General features: G+C 43.1%; 1 protein-coding gene across 1 annotated transcript in view; it reads left to right on the forward strand.

Annotated features, from left to right (window-relative positions):
• The window catches only part of MEGF11 (multiple EGF-like-domains 11), a gene marked incomplete at its 5' end in the record, with an annotated part of 97310 nt that overhangs the window by 49466 nt on the left and 27687 nt on the right, over window positions 1–20157 (forward strand). The window contains 5 exons of the mRNA XM_009070677.1: window positions 8085–8231; window positions 10852–10986; window positions 14897–15025; window positions 17920–18048; window positions 18745–18873. Coding sequence (XP_009068925.1) covers window positions 8085–8231; window positions 10852–10986; window positions 14897–15025; window positions 17920–18048; window positions 18745–18873 — 669 coding nt within the window. The remainder of the gene's footprint in view (window positions 1–8084; window positions 8232–10851; window positions 10987–14896; window positions 15026–17919; window positions 18049–18744; window positions 18874–20157) is intronic.

The following is a 20157-nucleotide window of genomic DNA, read 5'->3' on the forward strand; positions in this document are numbered from 1 at the left end:
ATATGAATTATGAAGTTATATCAAAGACTTCATTGATGTCCTGACATTAATTATGTCTGTGTCTTCCTTGGCAGATATCTGGGGGGCTCCTGATTCTCATCTGAGTGAGGGTTAGTTGTGTTTGTCCTGCGCCAGATTTTGTCTATATTTCACCTTTTGTGAAATCACTTGGATTTTTGCCACTGATTCAGTGGGAGTTGGATCAAACCCTTAGACTATAATTTAGCATCTGCAGTAAGGCTAAACTTCAGCATGTATGCAAATCATTGCAGTATTAGCCTTATAAACACAGAAGGTATACAAGTTTGCTTGCTTTATGTTTGTTTTCATATTTATTTTGGGGTTTATTATCTATTTTGGGGGTAATTTTCACGTATGAAAGGACAGCTTTTAAATTTGGGAGAAAATATAGAGCTTGGATGGCATCCTGGGTGCTGCTAATTTCGTGGGTTCTAAAAACACAAAACCTGATGCTAGAGATACCCAAACCCTTTTCTATTTTGATATGGAGACATTCTATATATATGAGTTTGGCTGCATGTACAATAGTCACCTAGAAATAAACGTGGGTTAGAAGTGGTGAAAAATTATTTGTGCATATTTCAGCAGGCTAAATACTGGATGTTGGCATACTGTGTGTGAAAGGAGGGGAGGGAAGGAAAGATCACTCAGTAAACAGCCAGCAAGCTAAAATGGGGAGTGGGGTAGATATATAGAGTGAAGAGAGGCTATTTCCAAGAGCATGTAGTGACAGGACAATGGGGAATGGCTTCAAACTGACAGAGAGCAGGTTTAGATTGGATATTAGAAAAGTATCCATTTTCTTTACACCCACTTCCCTGTGAAGGTGCTGAGACACTGGCACAGGCTGCTCCATCCCTGGGAGTGTTCCAGGCCAGGTTAGATGGGGCTTGGAGCAACCTGGGCTGGTGGAAGGTGTCCTTGCCCATGGCAGGGGGTGGAACAAGATCCCTTCCAACCCAAACCATTCTGGATTCTGTGATATATCTATGTTATTGATGGAAGTGTTTTGCAGTGACAAATGTTGTAAACATCTTCCTCCTGATCCTACACCAAGGAGAAAAGGTTGAATTTCAGTTCAGGTTATTGAACATGAAATGCTTTGGTTGTGCAGCATCTTTTGCTAAGCTGTTCTTTGCTCATGGCTTAGCTTGGGGGCTTGAACATTTCAGCCAAGAAAACAAAAACAGTTTTTCCCATTTACAAGTTCCTCCCTCTTGTTTACCTGCTCACAGGCTGCTTGGATCTTTCCCAGGTTTCTCTTCCCTCCTAGCCTGAAACCATGTCCAGTGTTTGAGAAGCTGAAGGAGGGCAGCACAGGGCTTGACTCCTTTTAGCACCATTTTCTTCAGATCTGCCCTTTCTGCTCGTGGCAACTCTTCTGCTGCAGCAGTGCACCCTAGGGAAGAACCTGTAGCAAAGACAACCAGATCATCCTTAATTTTAGCAAACATTTTGACTTACCTAATTTCTTATGAGGTAGGTCTCTTGCCCCAAAAGCTTTTATTGCATAAATTCCCCCGGTTGGGTGATTCATATCTGGAGTTTTCTCTAGATAATTAAAAATAGGGGTACGATTAGAGCTCCACAGAGGTGCATTAGGCTCTGAGTATATTACTTGCAGAAAAACACTTCCATTAATGGGTGCATAAATCGCCTATGCAATGATGAGAGAAGAGACAATTCAGAATTTTTCACTGGCTGCAGGGAAAGGCTTTTCCTTCATTATTTAGGACCAGACCATGGAGCTTTCATTTAGACTGATGGGCTGCTACACTCAGGAGTTGCCCCACAGAAGCACACTGATGAGAGATGCTTAGCAAGGGAAGGAAGGGCTCCGTGGCACCAGTTTGGGGAAAAAGTCAGTTAGAAAAGCATTTGAGAACACCACCAAAGTTTGTAGATAATGTGGATGTGGCTGCTGTTATCTCTGTTGAGTAGTTTCACTATATAAAAACAAAAATAGCTTATTTGCAGACTGGATGAGCAGCCATCAATTCTTAATGTTTCCATTTAATTTTATGAGAGATCCCTTTATGTTTTCTTCTATCTGCTGCCCTCCCCATGCTCATTTTCTCATTCTTCAGCATTCTTAAATGCTGAGCTGACAGGAATTGTGCTGTGGTGCTTCTGACTGGATCTGAGCCGAATACTTCAGGGTTTGCCTCAGGTAGGAATAAATATAAAGATGCAAAAAGTGATAGAAAAGCATCAAGTATTCTTTGTGAACTCTTGTCATAACACCTCTGAGCAGCTGATCCACAGCTTGGACAGTTCTTTCTTATGTTCTTGTTGAATTTTCTTTTACCTTTATAGACTGAAGCAGCAAAATAGTCTGTGCTTAGGAAAGCACACTGATCTAATCTCAAATCCAAAGCTGATTTAAATAGAAGTTATAGGTACAGGATAAGTGTAACAGCAACAAGAATGCTGGGGAGAGAGAATAAGATCAAAGAAAATGTGAATGTATGATTATAGAAATCATTATTGGGAATAAATGTACACATTAGGTGGCCAAGGCAGGATTCCAGGTGACCTCAGTGGCCTCTGGCTCTGACCCTGGCATGGAATTGCACATGGAACCCTCCAGGGCTGGGGGCTGGGTGGGAGATGGTCTGCAGCTTCTGAAGGGCTCACTGCAGGTGGGACAGTCCTGCATGAGGAATGGTGTCTGTGACAGGGCAATCCATTCCAGAGCTCACATCCAGTGACACATTCCCATACCTCTCTTCAGTCCATCAAGTGCTGGCTGGCCCACCTTCTATGTGTACTTCCCTAAACCAGCCTTGCAGCTGTCATCTGTGGTTCTGCCACTTGTCAGCTGTTCCCTCTGCTGAAGCAGTGTTGGTGCTGCTGTGGGTTTGCCATTATGTACCATGTCAACAGGTGCAAACCAGCCCTGAGCATGAGCTGTGCCAGGGCCATGAGCCACCAGCATTCCAGATCAAAGCAAAGTGTGACTCACCAAACCTCAGGCCTCCATGGCATTGCCTGCATAAATCCAGTGCCTATTTTTGCATAAAAAGCAGTTCTTTCCAAAGCTATTCAAATGCCAGAAATAAGAGATTATTATGACTTCATGTCATGTTGAAAGACAGGTGGAGGAGAGCACAATGTTTGTGTTGGATTCAAACGTCTGCTGAAATCGTTCCTGTCATTCCTAATTGATGTTGCATCTGTCTTCAGATTGAGACTATTGAGGGGAAAAAAAAAAAAGCTGAAGATCTTATTCAGAGAAATAATTACAGTTATACACTGGTAAATGTAAAATTAAAGTACGTGGGGGGAAGGGAGCTACATCCTATAATTTATCAAATTCCTATGTCCTGGACACGTAATGAGATGCTGGGCAGAATGCAGGCACTGCTGCAGAGGCTACTGTCAGGGGGATAGCAGTGGTCAAAAATAGGCCACTGGTTCTCATTTATTCCAGCCATTTTTGCTCTTCTGTTGTGTTTGGAGTATTAGTTTCCAACTACCCAGAGACAGAGCAGAAAAACAATGGCAGGCTTTATTAAGAGCCAGAGACGTAATCCCCAAGCACGAGTGCAATTGCAGAAGTAAGCTGGAGAGGGAAAAAAGGGAATTCTACTTATGTCTGGCTTTCAGGAATTTCACCCTCCAAAGTCCTTCAGTGTGATATAGTTCCAGGCAGCACTAAATCTGCATTACTTTGACAAACTTTCTTGGAGTCACTGAAGATTATTAATGGAAGCAGCCTACAAAGGAGCTCTTCAATAGATGCCTCACATCCCAGTTGTATGGCTTGTGGGGCTTTTTTTTCTTCTTTCTTTTTCTTGCTCATTTTCCTGATGGTTGTGTGGATGTTAGCTTAATCCATCACAGCTTGATTTGGAAATGTTAATACAAAGAGCTGACTTCATCTGGTAAAAATTTAAACTGCTCCATGTAAGACAGACAGGTTTCTGTCACACTGAGACACCAGACACCCATGTCTGGCCACTCTGCAGCACAGCTGGACTATAATATATGATATATATTATTGGGATAAAACATATGTCACTTGATGAGTTTCCATCAGGCAGTGCTGTTCCCAGACATAGGTTGATCAGAGAACTGCAGCACCTCTGCTCTGGAGCCAGGCTGGGAGAGCTGGGGGTGTTCAGCCTGGAGAAGAGCAGGCTCAGGGGAGACCTTAGAGCCCCTTCCAGTGGCTAAAGGGGCTCCAGGAGAGCTGGAGAGGAACTTGGGACAAGGGATGGAGGGACAAGACAAGAGGCAATGGCTCCCACTGCCAGAGGGCAGGGACAGTGGGATATTGGGAAGGAATTGTTCCCTGTGAGGTGCTGAGGCACTGGCACAGGTTACCCAGAGCAGCTGTGGCTGCTCCATCCCTGGGAGTGTTCCAGGCCAGGTTGGATGTGGCTTGGAGCAACCTGGGCTGGTGGAAGGTGTCCCTGCCCGTGGCAGGGGGTGGAATGAGAGGAGCTTTAAGGTTCCTTCCAACCCAAACCAGTCTGTGATTCTATGATTCTATTCCTCATTTATCTCTGTCCCTGCTTCTTTCCTTTATCAAGATGCCAACTTCAACTCCACATTGGAAGATCCCTGCACAACCTGGGGACAACCTAACTTCACCCTTGAGAAATCTGGGCTCCAGATATGTCAGATACTTCCCATGTCCCAGACAGCAGTGCTGCTTGGCCACTTGGTAGTAAACTATCCTGGAAGGGCCCTTAAGGAGAAAGACCTTGGACAGCTCTCTGATGTAGCTGTCCCTTAGAAGAGTGCAGCTGTGACTGCTCAGATGGGTTAAGTTCAGCCCAGGCTGTGTTTTCCACAGCAATTCAGGCACTTAGGGCTGGTTTTGCTGCCCACTGTGTGTGCTAAGGATATCAGTGTGGGGAAGGGGGAGTGAAGTCCTGGGACTGTCAGCTAGGTGCCATGTACAGAGCAGTCCAAAGGACAGCAGAGGAAATCCCACTGGAAATCAGCCAGTGTTTGCAGAAATCCAATACCCCAAACCCACAGTGGGACATGTTGGGTTTGTGGCTGCTGTTTCTCAGGCTGAATTCAAGCCTTACTGCAGGAGAGTGCAAATCCTTTGCCCACATCCAGTGGATAACTTAAATTTTATATGTTATGTGAATTTCATTTACAATTCACCCGCAGAACATTGTTTAAGAAGGTCTTGGAAGTGTAATTTTATACTAGTGTCTGCAATTGTGAACCACAGCCTGGGGCTGGAAGATAATTCCCTGGTATCCAGGCAATAGAGTTTATGTATAGAACTGCTTCCTGCAGCTTCAAGGACTTCTTCTTCTGATAGTTGTCTTTCTAATTTCTACCTCATGCTTGTGAAACCAGGATTTTGTTCATAAATTAGGAACCTGTGGTTGTAACGTGAGATAAATCAGAGGTGTGTCAACTTCAGTTCTGGAAATTGAAAACTAATTGCTTATCAGAAATGTTCATCAGCAAGTTCCTAAGTAAATATTCAAGTTTTACGTTACAGAAGCTTTGTGCTTCTCTGCCTGTGATTGTAAAGCAGCTGGGAGGGCTGGACTGCCCCTTCATGTGCTGTTGGCTTGGGGAATTGTAAGATTAAGGTGCTTTTTTTAGCACAGTTCCATAAGACATGCATGTCCAGGTGCAATTCTAGCTTCTCATTTACATTTGCAATTCAATGTGTGTAGGAGCCTCCAAAAATGAAGTGTTCCATAAGAATTAGCTTCGAGTAATATAAAATAATAAAATCTGATTGCAGCACCGTGGAAATGTATAAATAAATAAGTGCTGTAATGGGTGTCAGTGTCTTCTAGAAGGTTTCTTTTCCCCCTTTACATTTCCTTACAACAATCAGCTCCACAATGACTCATTGCCTTCGTTAGGAGCGGGAAGACATCCCTCATTACTCATTACCAAAGGAAGGACTTTGCTGCTGCAAGGAACAGCCCTGGCATTCTAATTCAGCTACCTTCCAGGAGAAAGGAGCCAGTGTCATCCTTCCCCAAACTTTGTCAAAAGAGACAAGAAATAATGCTGTTTAATTGTCCCTGTTTATAAATAGCCCATTCACAACCAGAGAATTGTAATTTTAATGCTGTGATTGGGAGGAAAAACACACATTTTTCTACATTTGTGTCTGAATTTCATTTCTGGGAGCTCATGCTGAGACTCTCAAAGCTATAAATGATCATATATGTGTCTTTATAAATACAAAATGCATTTATTTATTTATGATCTATTGTCTGACTTTTTAATTACAGAGCACTGTAGATAGATTACATTAATGCTCCCACAAAGCATTTGTTGTGTAAGTAATCCAAGGATGTATTTGATTTCAAAGGGAGCGGGGAAGACTGTTTAAAATAATTGTTTTTCTTGATTTTACTAATACAAATGCTCCTTGTCTCTTTTTGCACTCCCTTTTTTCAGATTTATTTCTTTAGATATGAAGGAATTGAGCTTGTATTAAGTTTTTACTGTATTTTAATGTGGTTTTTATTAAGCTCTACAGCATGGACCATGCCTCTTTATAAATAAAGCTATGATCGTGTATTACTAGAAACCACATTTCAGACTGTACTTTTGCCAGACTTGGTTAAGATTTTCTAGGAAGGGACATTATAATTGTGTGATTAATCTTCAGAAAAGGGAAAATTTGGCTCTGCGGTATTTCTTACTGTATTAACTTCAGAGATTTATAAAACCAACTTGAAACTGCACTGTAAGTGTGTTTATAATGACTTTGAGCTGATTTAATAATCCTCAAAGTTTGGTGACTGTACAGATCACAGCTGCACAAATACAGTGCATTACCTGTAGCATCCAGATGAAGTTATCAGAGGTGCAGAAAATGACTTGGGATTGTGTTTCTCTGTAGTGATGCACTAATCCAGCCTCTGGCTGGGGCTGGGGCTCCTGCAGCCCCTGCCTGCTTTTATCCCATTATGCAGCAGGGACATGTGCATGGGTGATAAAGAACATCTTCATGTTGCAAGCCCAGCTGAGATGTGTGGGTACCACCAGATCTCGGAGTGCAGTTGTGAGGCTCTCAGCGTGGTCATGTTGTCAGGAGAATTTTCAATGCCAGTCTGTGATTCCTTTTTCCTGTTGTTATCAGTCCCTAGAGCATCCTCCTGCCAGTGCCACTCCCTGCAGCTGGCACTGCTCAATGTCCCTCTTAGGGCATGACCCTGCAAACCATTTTCTATCCAAGGAGCCCCTGATCATGCGAATGGCTCTGCTAATTGCAGGTATTGGTACTGCCTTATCCCAGAGGAGTAAGAGCCTTATGGGCATAGTGAGCAGGATCAAATCCTCAGATCACACTTATATGTGACAAACCATGGCACAAGGTCATTTTTAAAAGTCACCAGTTAGAACAAAACCAGTTGAAACCATGCCAGAAGCCTCATGTTAAGTTTTCAGGCTGTTTGCTTCTTTTGTGTTTCCAGGCTTTGCTTTTCACAATAATAAATATTAAACCACTCCCCTGGGAATCACTGGGAGCTGGATTGGCAGGTCTCAGTCTCCCTTTCACATGCAGATGATCAGCCTGTGCTCACATATCAGAACTCAGTTCCTTAGCATGGAGCTCGGGGTGGACATGGGGCCTGTGCACAAAATCCCAGAGCGTGGTGCTTTAAGCCAGGAAGGGAACAGAGCAGAACAGAGAGGTGAATTGACTTGTGTTCAAGAATCCAAATACTGAACATATTTTTGCAGAACCCTGATTTTTCTTTTTTTGGTCTTCCAATTCACAACAGGTAAGTAATCAGGCTTCAATCAACTGCTTATTTCCAGACCAGTTATTTGAGCTATTTTATGACTTTAAAGCAATTCCTGACCTTCATCTCTCAGGTGACATGCAGAGTTTCTTTAATGGTGCTGAGGACTGAACAGGAGCCCACTAACACCTACAGAATTCACCTCTTTGGCGTGTTCTTAATTTTCACTTTATTAAGCAGATAAAAGGAGAGCTGTTCCCTTCCCTTGGCTCTGTGAGGTACTGTGAGGCATCAGTCCAGCCAAACATTTCTTTGATCAATGAGCAGAGTAAGCTGTGGGAAACCTAACATGTGCCTTTATGTCCTTAGGCATCCACTGTGACAACATCTGCACCCAGGGCCGCTGGGGACCCAACTGCTCCATCTCCTGCAGCTGTGAGAACGGAGGATCCTGCTCCCCAGAGGATGGCACCTGTGACTGTGCACCAGGATACAGAGGACCCTTGTGCCAGAGAAGTAAGGTTTTCCATAGATGGCAGAAGCAAAGCTGGTGGAAATGCTCCTTTGTGACACCAGACAGACAAAACCACAGGTTCTGAGCTGCTTAAGCTCATAACTTCCTGAGGGCAAAAGACAGCCTAAAAAATGTTTCTTGATCAAAAAGCTGAGACTCTACTGCATTGAGTCATGCCTGGTGTTTCTTCTTCTGGTCTTTCTCTGCACCTGTAGGTCACAGGTGACCTAAAGAAAGAGCAACATCTTTATGTACCAAACTTGGCAGGACACAGATTTGCAGTGAAGTCCTGGTGAACTATAGGAGACCTATTAAACAGAGTCAGCTATGACCTGTCACATAATGACAAGTGGATGAGGATTGGCATCAAAATAACAAGGCAATGTTTTCTTGGATGCCAGAAAAAGCAACACAGCAGCCTGAAATAGCTCCTGTCTGCTGCTCTGCTGCTACATATTAAAATGTGCCGAGCAGATAAAAATCCTCTCATTTGCTTTATCTGGGAAGCTGCATTTGCCCCTTAGGGACCCTAATTCACTGAACCAAACTACGCTCAACCATCTTCCAGTGTAAACAAGAAGTGGATTTGCCTTTCTTTTCTTCAGCAGCTCCTCTTCTTCCTGTAAGACATTCTGCATGCCCAGTTCATATATCCCCTTTGATTTCACCAGTTACACTTGACACTAGAACACACTCATCTCTAAAAATAATTTGTAGCTGACAGTTTTTATTTAAAGCCATTATAGCAGTGACCTCTAGCACTGCTGTAGTTAATGGCCTATAAGCATTTCCATTATAAACCTCAGTTTCCAGGTGCTTCAGCATATCTGTGTAGCTGTAAAACCTCTCTCCAAGGCTAAAATGTGGTTCTCAGAGCTTCAGGGAATTGGGGAAGAAAATGTTTTACAAATGTGAAACCTTAAGAGTGCAAAACTTCCAGAAGTTAATAGTTTCTGACCTTTCTGAGATGAAAAAACCCCAACTTAGTTTTATCAGCACATAGGCTACAAGAGGCAAACCATGTGCCCAGTTTGCAAGCCCAGGAATCAGGCTGCTCCTTGAGGATGTTTGCTAAGGACTTCATGGGGAGCAATTTCCCTCCCCACTGGGGTGACAGCAGAGGAGTCCTGTGGATGCTTCTTCTGTTGCTTCTGTGAGCATATGGCATGGGAATTCAGCTTGCTTCCACCTCTTCTGTGGGATTCAGGCTCAAGCCTATCCTCTGAAGAGGACACCTCTGTGGGCGAGGGTAAATCCAGCTTGCTAAGCTTGCTCTCTGCATCATTCCCATTTTTCTCTTGGAAATTCATTTAGAAACAGAATTTAGCCTGTACAGGGCAGTACTGAAGAGGATATTGAAGATGATACGCAGCCAACTTGTTCTGTCTGTGTAATCAGGATTACATGAGACACCAGGATAGTTTAGTGCTCTTAAGCCTGCAGAAATGTCTCCAGGAATGATCCAGGGTGTTTTATAGTTGGTGCATCATCAACAAACCTGTCAGCTAAGTTCCAACTGGAAATATGCTGTGGTGTAAGAGCCTGACACCCTCTGTGAACACACAGACCAAGAGGAAATTCTCATTTGGTGGAAAAATGGAAGAGACATGATATAGTAACCACCGAGCCAGAACTACAGAACAGAGAATCACAGGAGTAAAAATAAAAACATAACAAGCCATTTTTACAGTCCCTTACTGCAATTTAACATTTCTCTGTGTTATCAATTGCAGTGGATGTTTGGACAGTGGATGATTTTCACTCTACATGTGCTTAGAGGCCACAATCTGCACTTAGAAGAGATACTGAGCCATGATCTTGGCTCTATACCCTATGTACAAACTCTGTAATATTCTCAGGTTTTAGGCAAATTGAGCACATGGTTCATGACAAGTTTACTCAGCTATCCATGTGTTTCCTGGTGCAAATCAGGTGATGGTGTATGCTGTTAGTGTAATTACCACTTTTGACTTCTGTTCATCACTGATGGCTGTGCCCCTGCCATGACAGGTATGAACTGACTGCCCCAACCAAGCACAGGTGTCACACCTGACAGGTTTGGCAAGCAGCTTTTGGCATAGTTGTTTAGACATAAAATACTGATTCCTAACTGACCTTCTCTGATTTCTCAGCTCAGTTTCCAAAGGAAATGGTATTCTGAGTTTCTGTTGTCTGTACATGTGTGCAGGTGTTTCTCTTTCTACCTATCTTAGAAGCTTTGGAATATGTGTTATTCACCGTATCTGCAGCAGGCTATGAGGTCTCGAACATCTAAAACTCACATGTTTTGTCAAAGAGTTTAGCTGGAGCAGGCTAGAGAGACTCCAGTGAGTGTCCTGAGAGAGAGAGAGGCTGCTGAGAACTCTGCTGTATTATTAAATAGCCAATTTACTTGAGGACTTACCTGAGGCAGGATGGTGGGAATGTTTGCAAACAAGAGCAGTTTTACTCAGAGCTTGCACTGTATTAAACATGGAACAATTCAACAGGACTCAGCATTTCAGCTGTCCACAAAATTGTGTTTTTAGAGATTAAGTAATATTGGTTTGGGATGAAGACAGAAAATTCTCAAGATCTCAGAAAGGACAAAACCTGTGAGAGCTTATTTTGTTTTGTTTCCAGTTTGCCCCCCTGGCTTTTATGGACACCACTGTGGCCAGCCCTGTCCCCAGTGTGTGCACAGCAATGGGCCTTGTCACCACGTGTCGGGACACTGCGACTGCTTGCCTGGATTCTTTGGCCCTCTCTGCAACCAAGGTACTGAGCCCAAAACCCCTGAATGCCACCTCTTTTCCTAAGTGGCTGTGACTTTGCAGCAAGACCTATCACCAAGGCTCCTGTCTTTTTCCCTTGTTTCAGCAGTTTAGATCCCAAGAAATTCTTTACTTCAGAGGGAAAATGGAAATAGGTATTTAGTCACTGTTTTGTAGCTATGATGTGCTCCTGCTTTCATAAATAAACCAGGTCTGCACTGGATTGAAATGACTATGGAATGAGACACCTGCTGTAAATACATCAGCATCCAATGGGTTCATTTTTCTTTCTGCTCAGCCTATCCTCACCTGAATGTTGATGGCACTTTGGTGGGATCCTTTGCAGCAGGATGTGTAGGTACTAGTTAAGGTAAAGACCAGCTCAGGTGCACAAGCCCAGACACCCAGTTCTGCATAGAACCTCATTTACACTGCGTAGGGCTTGTCTGGGAGTAGCTAAAATCCCAGAATCACAGAGTAATCAGAGTTGGAAGGGACTTTTGGGGATCATCTAGTCCAAGTCCTGCCCTGCACAGGACACCCCAACAATCCATCCTGTGCCTGAGTGTTGTCCAAATGCTCCTTGGGCTCTGTCAGGCTTGGGGCTGTGCCCACTGCCCTGGGAGCTGTTCAGTGCCCAAACACCTCTGGGGGAAGAACTTTTTCCTGATATCTAACCTAAACCTCTGCTGACACAGCTTCAGACCATTCCCTGGGTCCTGTCACTGGTCCCAGAGAGAAGAGGTCAGTGCCTGACCCTCCACTCCCTTCCATGAGGAAGTTGTATCCAGCCATGAGGTCTTCCCTCAGTCTCCTCTTCTCCAGGCTGAACACACCAATCATAGACACAAGTGCAGGTGACAGACAAGTTTGCAACGAGGCAGAGAAAGTGAATTCATTTTCACAGCTGAAGAGAAGCTTCAGCTCCCCCAAATGCCCTTTGAAAGTTAGTCCTCTTTTAACTACAGGTTTCATTTTCATCTTCAAAACACCCAGAAAATCATTCAGTGTTGTGCAGTCTCACTTATTGCATAGTACTGAGGGTCTTTTCTGCACAGATATTTAAAAGAGGTGACTCATGGCCACTGCCCTGGTGAAGTCCCCATCCCTGCACAAATGGAGTGACACTTGCTAATGACCTGCTTTTCAGTAAGCTGAGAATTGCAGGCAGCACACAAAATCATTAACCGTAGATAAAGTATAACCATGTTTTCTTTTTCCTGTTCTGTATAGTCAACTAAACATTAGACCAATTAATTCATTGAAATGAACATATTTCAGTGATTTTGTCCATTTTGTGTGAAACGTTAGCCAGATTTCAAAGCATAAGCAGGTCTAATTATCCTCTTAAGAAAACTATTTTATTTTTTGCTCAGATGTTCAGCACTTCTGGTTTTACTTTGAAATGTTGATCTATCCAGTAAATTAATTTTTAAAATATTCATGTCCTAATTAAAATCAATTTGTGTTGCAGTTTGTCATAATGAGTTAACGTGTAACTTTATTTTGTAGAAAGAAAAATGCTAATTAATATTTTCCATTAGGAAAAAGTGAAATGAAGATTTCACTTTGGAATTTTCATCTCCTGGTGCCACCTCCTTTCTGGCAGCAGGAACACTCTTCCCTCAGCAGCACAGGCATGTGAGGAGCTGTGTAACCCCCAAAAATGGCACAGGTTGGCATGGGTGTGCCAAGGATTCTGAGCTGCAAACAGCTAAGCAGCTGTTCTATGATTATCTTTCACAATCATGTAGCAAGATGGGTTGATAATAACTTGTTATCGCTGCTAGAACACACCTGACATCCCACAGGGACTTTGGGAGTCCCACTTCAGAGCTTTTATAGCTCATTAACATCGCTATCTCGATTGTACCATCAGATTGCTCCTGAAGAAAGCAGAATCACTCCTTGCTTTACAGCTCTGTTTAGAAATGGTTCAGACATTTAAGAAGTGCTTGTATTTGGATTTTACATCTTCACAAGAGAGTCACTGTGTCAATCCACAACCATTTTGTTATCCTTCTGTGCTGACATTCCGGAGGGCATCATCCTATTTCCCAGAGCCCAGAGGTGCTCACGGGGCAGGAATCCTCGTGCCAGTTCTCCCTGTGTGCATCAAATCACTGCTTTTATAACGTGTGACCTGGTGCCTTTGCCAGCAGCTCTGTTTGGATCACAAATCTTGGCCTGAGCCATTAGTATTCCATGTTGCAGCACAAATCAGCTCCTATTCTAAGCAAATCTTTTTGAGAACTACTTTTTTTGTATATATGAAAAATCCAGCCTTCATTGAGGTGATGTTATCTATCTCTATCTTAAAGATGCCATAAAACAGTACCTGGAGCTGCTGGATACAGAGCATTGGAAGTGAATCATGGTGGAGCCTGTACAAGGCCTGGGCTGACAGATCATTTTGGTTTTTGCTCTGTGATATGAGGTCTTTGCTTTCCTCCTCTCTTTGTGCCTGTGTATTGTTCTTTTCATTGTGGCTGTATATTGTGTTTAGTTTTATCTCTTTTCAGTTAGAAACTGTTCTGTTTAGCACACAATTTGAAAGCCAAACCCAACTTTATCCACTGCTACAGATAAGTCCATAGTATATAGAAATGCAAGCAGAAAACAATACTCTGCACATCCTTAGGTTTCTGCTGTAGTAAGAGTAGAGGTTGGCATATGATATAAAAGCAAATGAATCATAGCTCAGGATTTCAATCTGTGGCTGATTCACAGTCAGGATAGATTGAGGTCACCTGCAGAGACTACATTTGAGAAAGTGAGAGAGGCTGAAGTGGTACAACAGTTGCATAATTCAGGGAAGTGCCTTAATCACTTTTTTGACATCGCTATTATTTACCAGGATACAAGTCCAGTTCCATTTGTTACACTCTTTGCAAAGATGGACTGTATGTTTTATCTTGTTTTGAAAATACATCTGTTTTTGTCAGGGAACACAGCCAATAAGAGCCCAGAAATTAAACATTTCATTCGTTACTGAGCAGAGCTTTCCATCAACTCTAACGTTAAAGATTTCCAATAATTTGGTGGGAGGCTGAAGATCTACATGTCTATTAGTTTTCTGTCACTGTGCTGAGGTTGTTAGAAGATGACTCTGGAAAAATTTAAGAGTTTCTTTTCTTCCAATTTCAGGAGTGAGGCAGGTGAGCACACAGTGCTGACTTTGTTGGGATGCAGCACATCTGTTTAACAGCTCTCGGTCAAACATATATATAATCCTTGGGAAACACATTTGCAACCTAATTTCTTCCCCTTGGCTAAGTCCCCAGATCAATTCCTTCCAGTCACTCACTTGTGTTTGCTGCTACTCACTGAATTCTCCTCAACTTTCCTGTTCTCCTCCTCTCCCAATACCTTTTCACAGTATTATAGTATAAAAATGGGGTTGGAATGGACTTTAGAGTCCATCCAACCCCAACCCCTGCCCTGGGCAGGGACACCTCCCACCAGAGCAGGTTGCTCAAGGCTTTAGCCAACCTGGCCTGGAACACTGCCAGGGCTGGGGCAGCCACAGCCTCCCTGGGCAACCTGGGACAGTGTCTCACCACCCTCACAGGGAAAACCTCTTCCTAACAGACATAGATCTCTCTCCTCTTTTCATCCTTCCATAATGCCCTTCAAGAATTGAAATCTTCTAACTATATTAGATTTATTTTCCAGCAGATAAATGGATTTTGAGATGACTTTTTCCTGTTGTTTTAGTGCCTGGAATGTAAGAAAACAAAATGAACTTGAATACTTTTTGCCTTTTCCTGCTTTCCAGAAGACTTTTGCCCATTTGGCTTCATCAAAGAAAAATGTTGTAATTAACTTTATCTCTAATTGCTAAATGGTAAGTCCTATGACTTCCTCATATTCATTTTGAAGAGCCTTCAGTGAAGTGCCTTGTATTTCCACAGTGTGTCCCAGTGGAAAATATGGGAAGAACTGTGCTGAGATCTGTCAGTGCACCGAGAACGGGACCTGCAACCCCATTGATGGATCCTGCCAGTGCTTTCCAGGCTGGATAGGGATGGACTGCTCTCAGAGTAAGCCAAGTGTTGTTTTTCCACCTCTGCTTGAAAAAGAACATATTTTTGTGTTTGTTTAATGTTTTCTGAAAGTTAAAGACAGATTCTGGGAAAATCCCTGATGTGTTACGGCCAGAGCTTTTCTCTCTTTGTAGCTGATTTCTTTTAATTAATCTAAGTTAGCTTTGGATTGAATTAGTTTCTACATTTGGAGCTTGCAGAAGCTGTGACTGGCTTTTATTCCAGGAAAGGGAGGTCACAAGCTCTTATCAGAAAAGAAAGCTCCCCACTCCCTTTTAATTTCTAACTGGATTCCCTTTTACTCTTTTTTTCCGAAATCATTTTCTTTCAGCTATTACATATAGAAATTATCAACTAGTAAATGTTTTTATGTACCAAATCCCCAGAACTGAGAAATTAGGCAGCTGAAATATTTCTATTAAATGTAATTTAATTGTAAAAGTCAATGTGGGCTTGGAGGGATGGAGGATTTCTTCTTGAAAATTGCCCAGGTAGAAGATTGGCATTTGCTGATCCCAAAGTGTCATTTCCTGAGAGCATCCCTTAATTGAAGCTAGATCACAGAGGGAGGCAATATCCGATCATTCAGAAATGTTACTTCATATTCAGGATACAACTAGCATATTAGACAGCATTCCAGAGTAAAATATATTAAACTTCAAGTGATAAAGTAGGAATCGGATAAAAACAGACGGCTGTAATTTTGCTTTTATTGTGTGTCTTCCACAGGCAGAATATTGCTGTCACTCAAAAAGAGAAGGCAAAAAGACAGAAAGCTGCACAGATTCCTCATTATATTTAGCCATGTAATTGGGAAATGACTGTTAGTTTCTGTTAACCTTGAAAAGGGATGTTTCTCCTTACAGAGCGAGGCAGGGCAGTTCAGCAGCACCACTGCCAGGGTCAAAGGAACTGGGCAGAGCTCGTCTGTTTTGGCTGAGCAAAGGGGGAGTCTGGCTGGTCCCTCAGCTGCCTCCTCTCCAGGTGTGACTGTCCCAAAGTGAGCCTGGCCCTGGCCCAGGCTCCGGCAGCACCTCACGCTCCTGAGCTATTTCAGTCACACCTCCCTCTGCACCAGCTAACCTGGAATGACCCAGAGTCAGAGCTGAAAGGAGATAATTTTAGCTCCACTCCAGAGCCAGTTCTGGATTCACTAACAGCCCCTGAAGCTCTGCCTTACAAAGGCATTGAAAACGTATTTCTGGTTGCTTATAGAGCAAATACTTTAGGCCAAACACTGCTCAGCTTTACATTGTGTGAGTTCAGTGACCTTTTGTTTCATTTACGTCACGGCAGGTTTTTTTGGCTCTTCATTCAGGCTTTGGAGGTGTCTGTCACATGCCAGAAACTTGCATTTGTGGTCCAAACTGGAGCCATTGGCATCCATGGAAATAGGCATGGTTTCTGTACTTTCAGGTTTCCTGGGAACTGTGCCTTATTAATTCATGTCCTTAATAGGAAGGAATGGAAAGTGCTTTTTAAAGCAAAAATATAGTTGTTATATTGAAGGGTTATCATCATTTTGGATCTTTTAGTCTGGCTCTAATAACTGTAACTTACTGCATTCATTTTTTTTGGAGGGAGGCTTAAAATAACTTTTTTTAAATGTATTAATATTGTACTTGTTGAAATATAAAATAGACCTGGAGATTTTAATTTAATATTAGCTGCACCAACAAAAGCAATCTGAATTTGTGGCTGGGAATTCATAGTTGAAGAAGTTTTCTTTACATTTTTACGTAATTGGAGCAGCACTCTGTGCTTCAAATGAATGTGGTAATTTTGGTGGTTGATTGCATAGTAAAGCAAACCTGAATAGCTGAGCTTTATTATGCAAGAATTCCGGAATGTCAAAAAGAAAATTAAATTACTTCCATATCTTAAAATCCTGTCTAAATAGTCTTCAGAGATAATGCACAGAGCACACACAGTGAGGCAGTGGTGCTGGTTTGGTAGTTCTCAGTGCAGCAAAGACCTGATCCTGCCACCTGACCTGCACTGGGAGTCATGGAATCATAGAATTCCAGAATGGTTTGGGTTGGAAGGAACCTTAAGACCATCTAGTTCCAACCCCTTGCCGTGGGCAGGGACACCTTCCACTAGATGAGGTTACTCCAAGCCCCATCCAACCCAGCCTTGAACACTTCCAAGGGATGGAGCAGCCACAGCTGCTCTGGACAACCTGTCCTGTGCCAGCAGCACCTCACAGGGGAGAATTCATTCCCAATATGCCACCTAACCCTTCCCTCTGGCAGTGGGAGCTATTCCCCCTTGTCCTGTCACCCCAGGCCCTTGTTCCCAGTCCCTTTCCAGCTCTCTTAGAGCTCCTTCAGGCACTGGAAGGGGCTCTAAGGTTTCCCTGGAGCTTCTCTTCTCCAGGCTGAGCACCCCAAGCTCCCAGCCTGGCTCCAGAGCAGAGGTGCTCCAGCCCTTGGAGCATCTCCATGGCCTCCTCTGGACTTGCTGCAGCAGCTCCACATCCTTCTGATGCTGGGGCCCCAGAGCTGGGTGCAGCACTGCAGTCTGGGCTCTCACCAGAGTGGAGGAGAGGAGGAGACCCACCTCCCTCGACCTGCTGGAAGAAATCCCTGTGCCAGAGCTTGGCACCAAGGTTTGCAGTGCAATTGCTGACTTGGAAGAACCAGTCACTGTCAGGGAAGAACCAGGTACTGTCAAGGAAGAACCAGTCACTGTCAGGGAAGAACCAGTCACTGTCAGGGAAGAACCAGTCACTGTCAGGAAGTCGCTGCCTTGATGCCAAGCTCTGCAGTGCAAAGTTCTGCATTTGCTGGTGTCTCACAGGTTCTCCCTTTATTGTTGTTCATCTGCATCACTAACACAGTATCATTGCTCTTTTTTTGTCAGCTGACAAATCTTTTCTGTTTTCATAGCTTGTCCCAATGGGTTTTGGGGCCCTGATTGCTTTCATTCATGCAACTGCCACAACGGAGCGATGTGCAGCCCATACGATGGAGAATGTAGATGTACCCATGGTTGGACTGGGCTCTACTGCACTCAGCGTAAGCCTTTCAGAGACACTGTTGTGCCAGGGAATCTGTCAAAGGATGTGCTGCTACCTCGTGTCTCTTCCAAGCATTGCAGTCTTTCCTCTAAATCCACCTGCTCTTTACTCGGGGTAACCTCACATCACCCCAGAGAAAACAGTCCTGAAGCTTTTCAAGGTTTTTATGGCTCTGGCACTCGATAAAGGAGGGGCCAATCATTTAGATTATTGATTCATTGTCAGAATTTGCACAGTCGGTTGTCCCTGCTTGTTAAGGCCCCAGTATATGTGGTCTGATTTAGGAAAATGGTTGAGATTTCTCATCCCAGTGCCAAATTATCAGCACTGCATAAGAGAGGAGATCAAATTCTGGTGAGCCTTTTAAAAAGGCTCTTTCACTTGCAAGTAATTGATTGATCTCTGGTATTTCAGAGAGTTTCTGTTTAGCGTCTTCTTTCACTTCTTGAAAATGTAGTTTGTGCAGATGGGTCAAGTTTTCATTCTTCTGAAACACTTAAAGGGCAATTCTGTAAGAGATGAGAAACATTACTTCAGGAAAATTGGCTGTCACAGGATCTCTGCATTTAGATGATCAAATAAATGTTATTAAATATACAGAGGCTGAAAATCCATAGATTTATGGGCCTGATAGCGCATCTGCATTTATGTTTTGGCTTATTTTTTACTCTTTCCTTATTCTGATTCCTGAAAGGGTGCCCAGCTGCTTTTTATGGAAAAAACTGTGCCAATGTGTGTCAGTGTCAGAATGGAGCAGACTGTGACCACATCACTGGCCAGTGCACCTGCAGGACTGGATTTACAGGCAAACAGTGTGAGCAGAGTAAGTACCAACTTGGCTTCAATTGTCTGTTTCTCCAGAGAGGAGGATGTATTTCAACATTCTCTTCAGAAATAGCCCCTTAAATGAGGTGTTGATGTCAGCAAGACAGCAACCCCGGGCACCTTATGTAATCCATAGGGAGGAGAAGGCATCTCTGGAAAACTGGACAGTCTAAGCACAAAGAAATCTAGTGAATCCTTTTCATTCCCAGGCTAAAGTTAGGTGAGAGAAAGTAAGTCACTGCCCTCAGTGCTGACTGGATGGAGCTTTCTCAAACAACTTGTACCTAAAGCTGCATCATGCCTTGCTGCTGCTGTTGGAAGCAGCAGCATCAGGTTTCCTTAGCCATGAAGGAAGACAGAAAGGCTAAAAGAAATGTCATTTCTGCTCTCTGCCTTCCAAGGAATATGGGAGCTTTCCTGCATAAGTTGATATGCTGTAGGCATGGGCCAAATAAAGATTCATCTTTCCAATGAAAGCAAATCAAGGGAAAAAAGTGGCTTGCCCTTTATGGAAGAATCTGTGTTTAGCTTGAGTAGTGAGCAAGTGTTTCACAATGAACTGCAGTTACCTCACAAGGGAACTGGCTTGTCTTACTGGAATTGTCCATGTCTGGTATATTTAGCACACTGTGCCAAATGGCTTCTTTAAAGAACACGAGGGCAGTGAAACTGGGTGTGCTGTAGCTGAATAATTACTTGTTTGTCCAGTATAGTAAATCAAAAGGAAATTCTCATACACTGCCTTGGATTGTAAATGCAAGGTGAAATCCATCTCACCTTACCAAGGCATTAATTCCACAGGGTTCTGTTCCTTTTTGTGGTAGGAAGGTAATGCAGTGACACTCCCACTAGATTTTCAAGGGAAAGCTTCTTAACTATAGCTTACTGCATGGATCTTTATGAAAGTATTTGTACAAGTAACTTAATTCTTAAACATCCTTTCTTTTTGCACACACTTGCATTCAGCAAAATGAGTAGCTCAGGACCACATTTGTGTGCCTTGGGGGATTGCATATGGCACCACTGTAACTCTGTCAGTGGCCAACTCACTGTGAATTTGGGTCCACTCTTGCTGCAACCATAATTAAAATAGGAAACTAAAAAGTCCCGGAGTAGAACTGCACAACAGCAGATTTTATTCAAGGAGCTACTTTAGAACTTGACCTCTGCACAAAGCCTGAGGCTTTCTTTTCTATCCAGACTACAAATGTATTTATTTATTTGTTTTTCTACTATTTAATCTCAAATAAATCTCTTCATTAAGACTCCTTCCTTCTCCAAA

The sequence above is a fragment of the Acanthisitta chloris genome, unplaced genomic scaffold (genome assembly GCF_000695815.1).
Source record: "Acanthisitta chloris isolate BGI_N310 unplaced genomic scaffold, ASM69581v1 scaffold25062, whole genome shotgun sequence".
Classification (NCBI taxonomy): Eukaryota; Metazoa; Chordata; class Aves; order Passeriformes; family Acanthisittidae; genus Acanthisitta; species Acanthisitta chloris.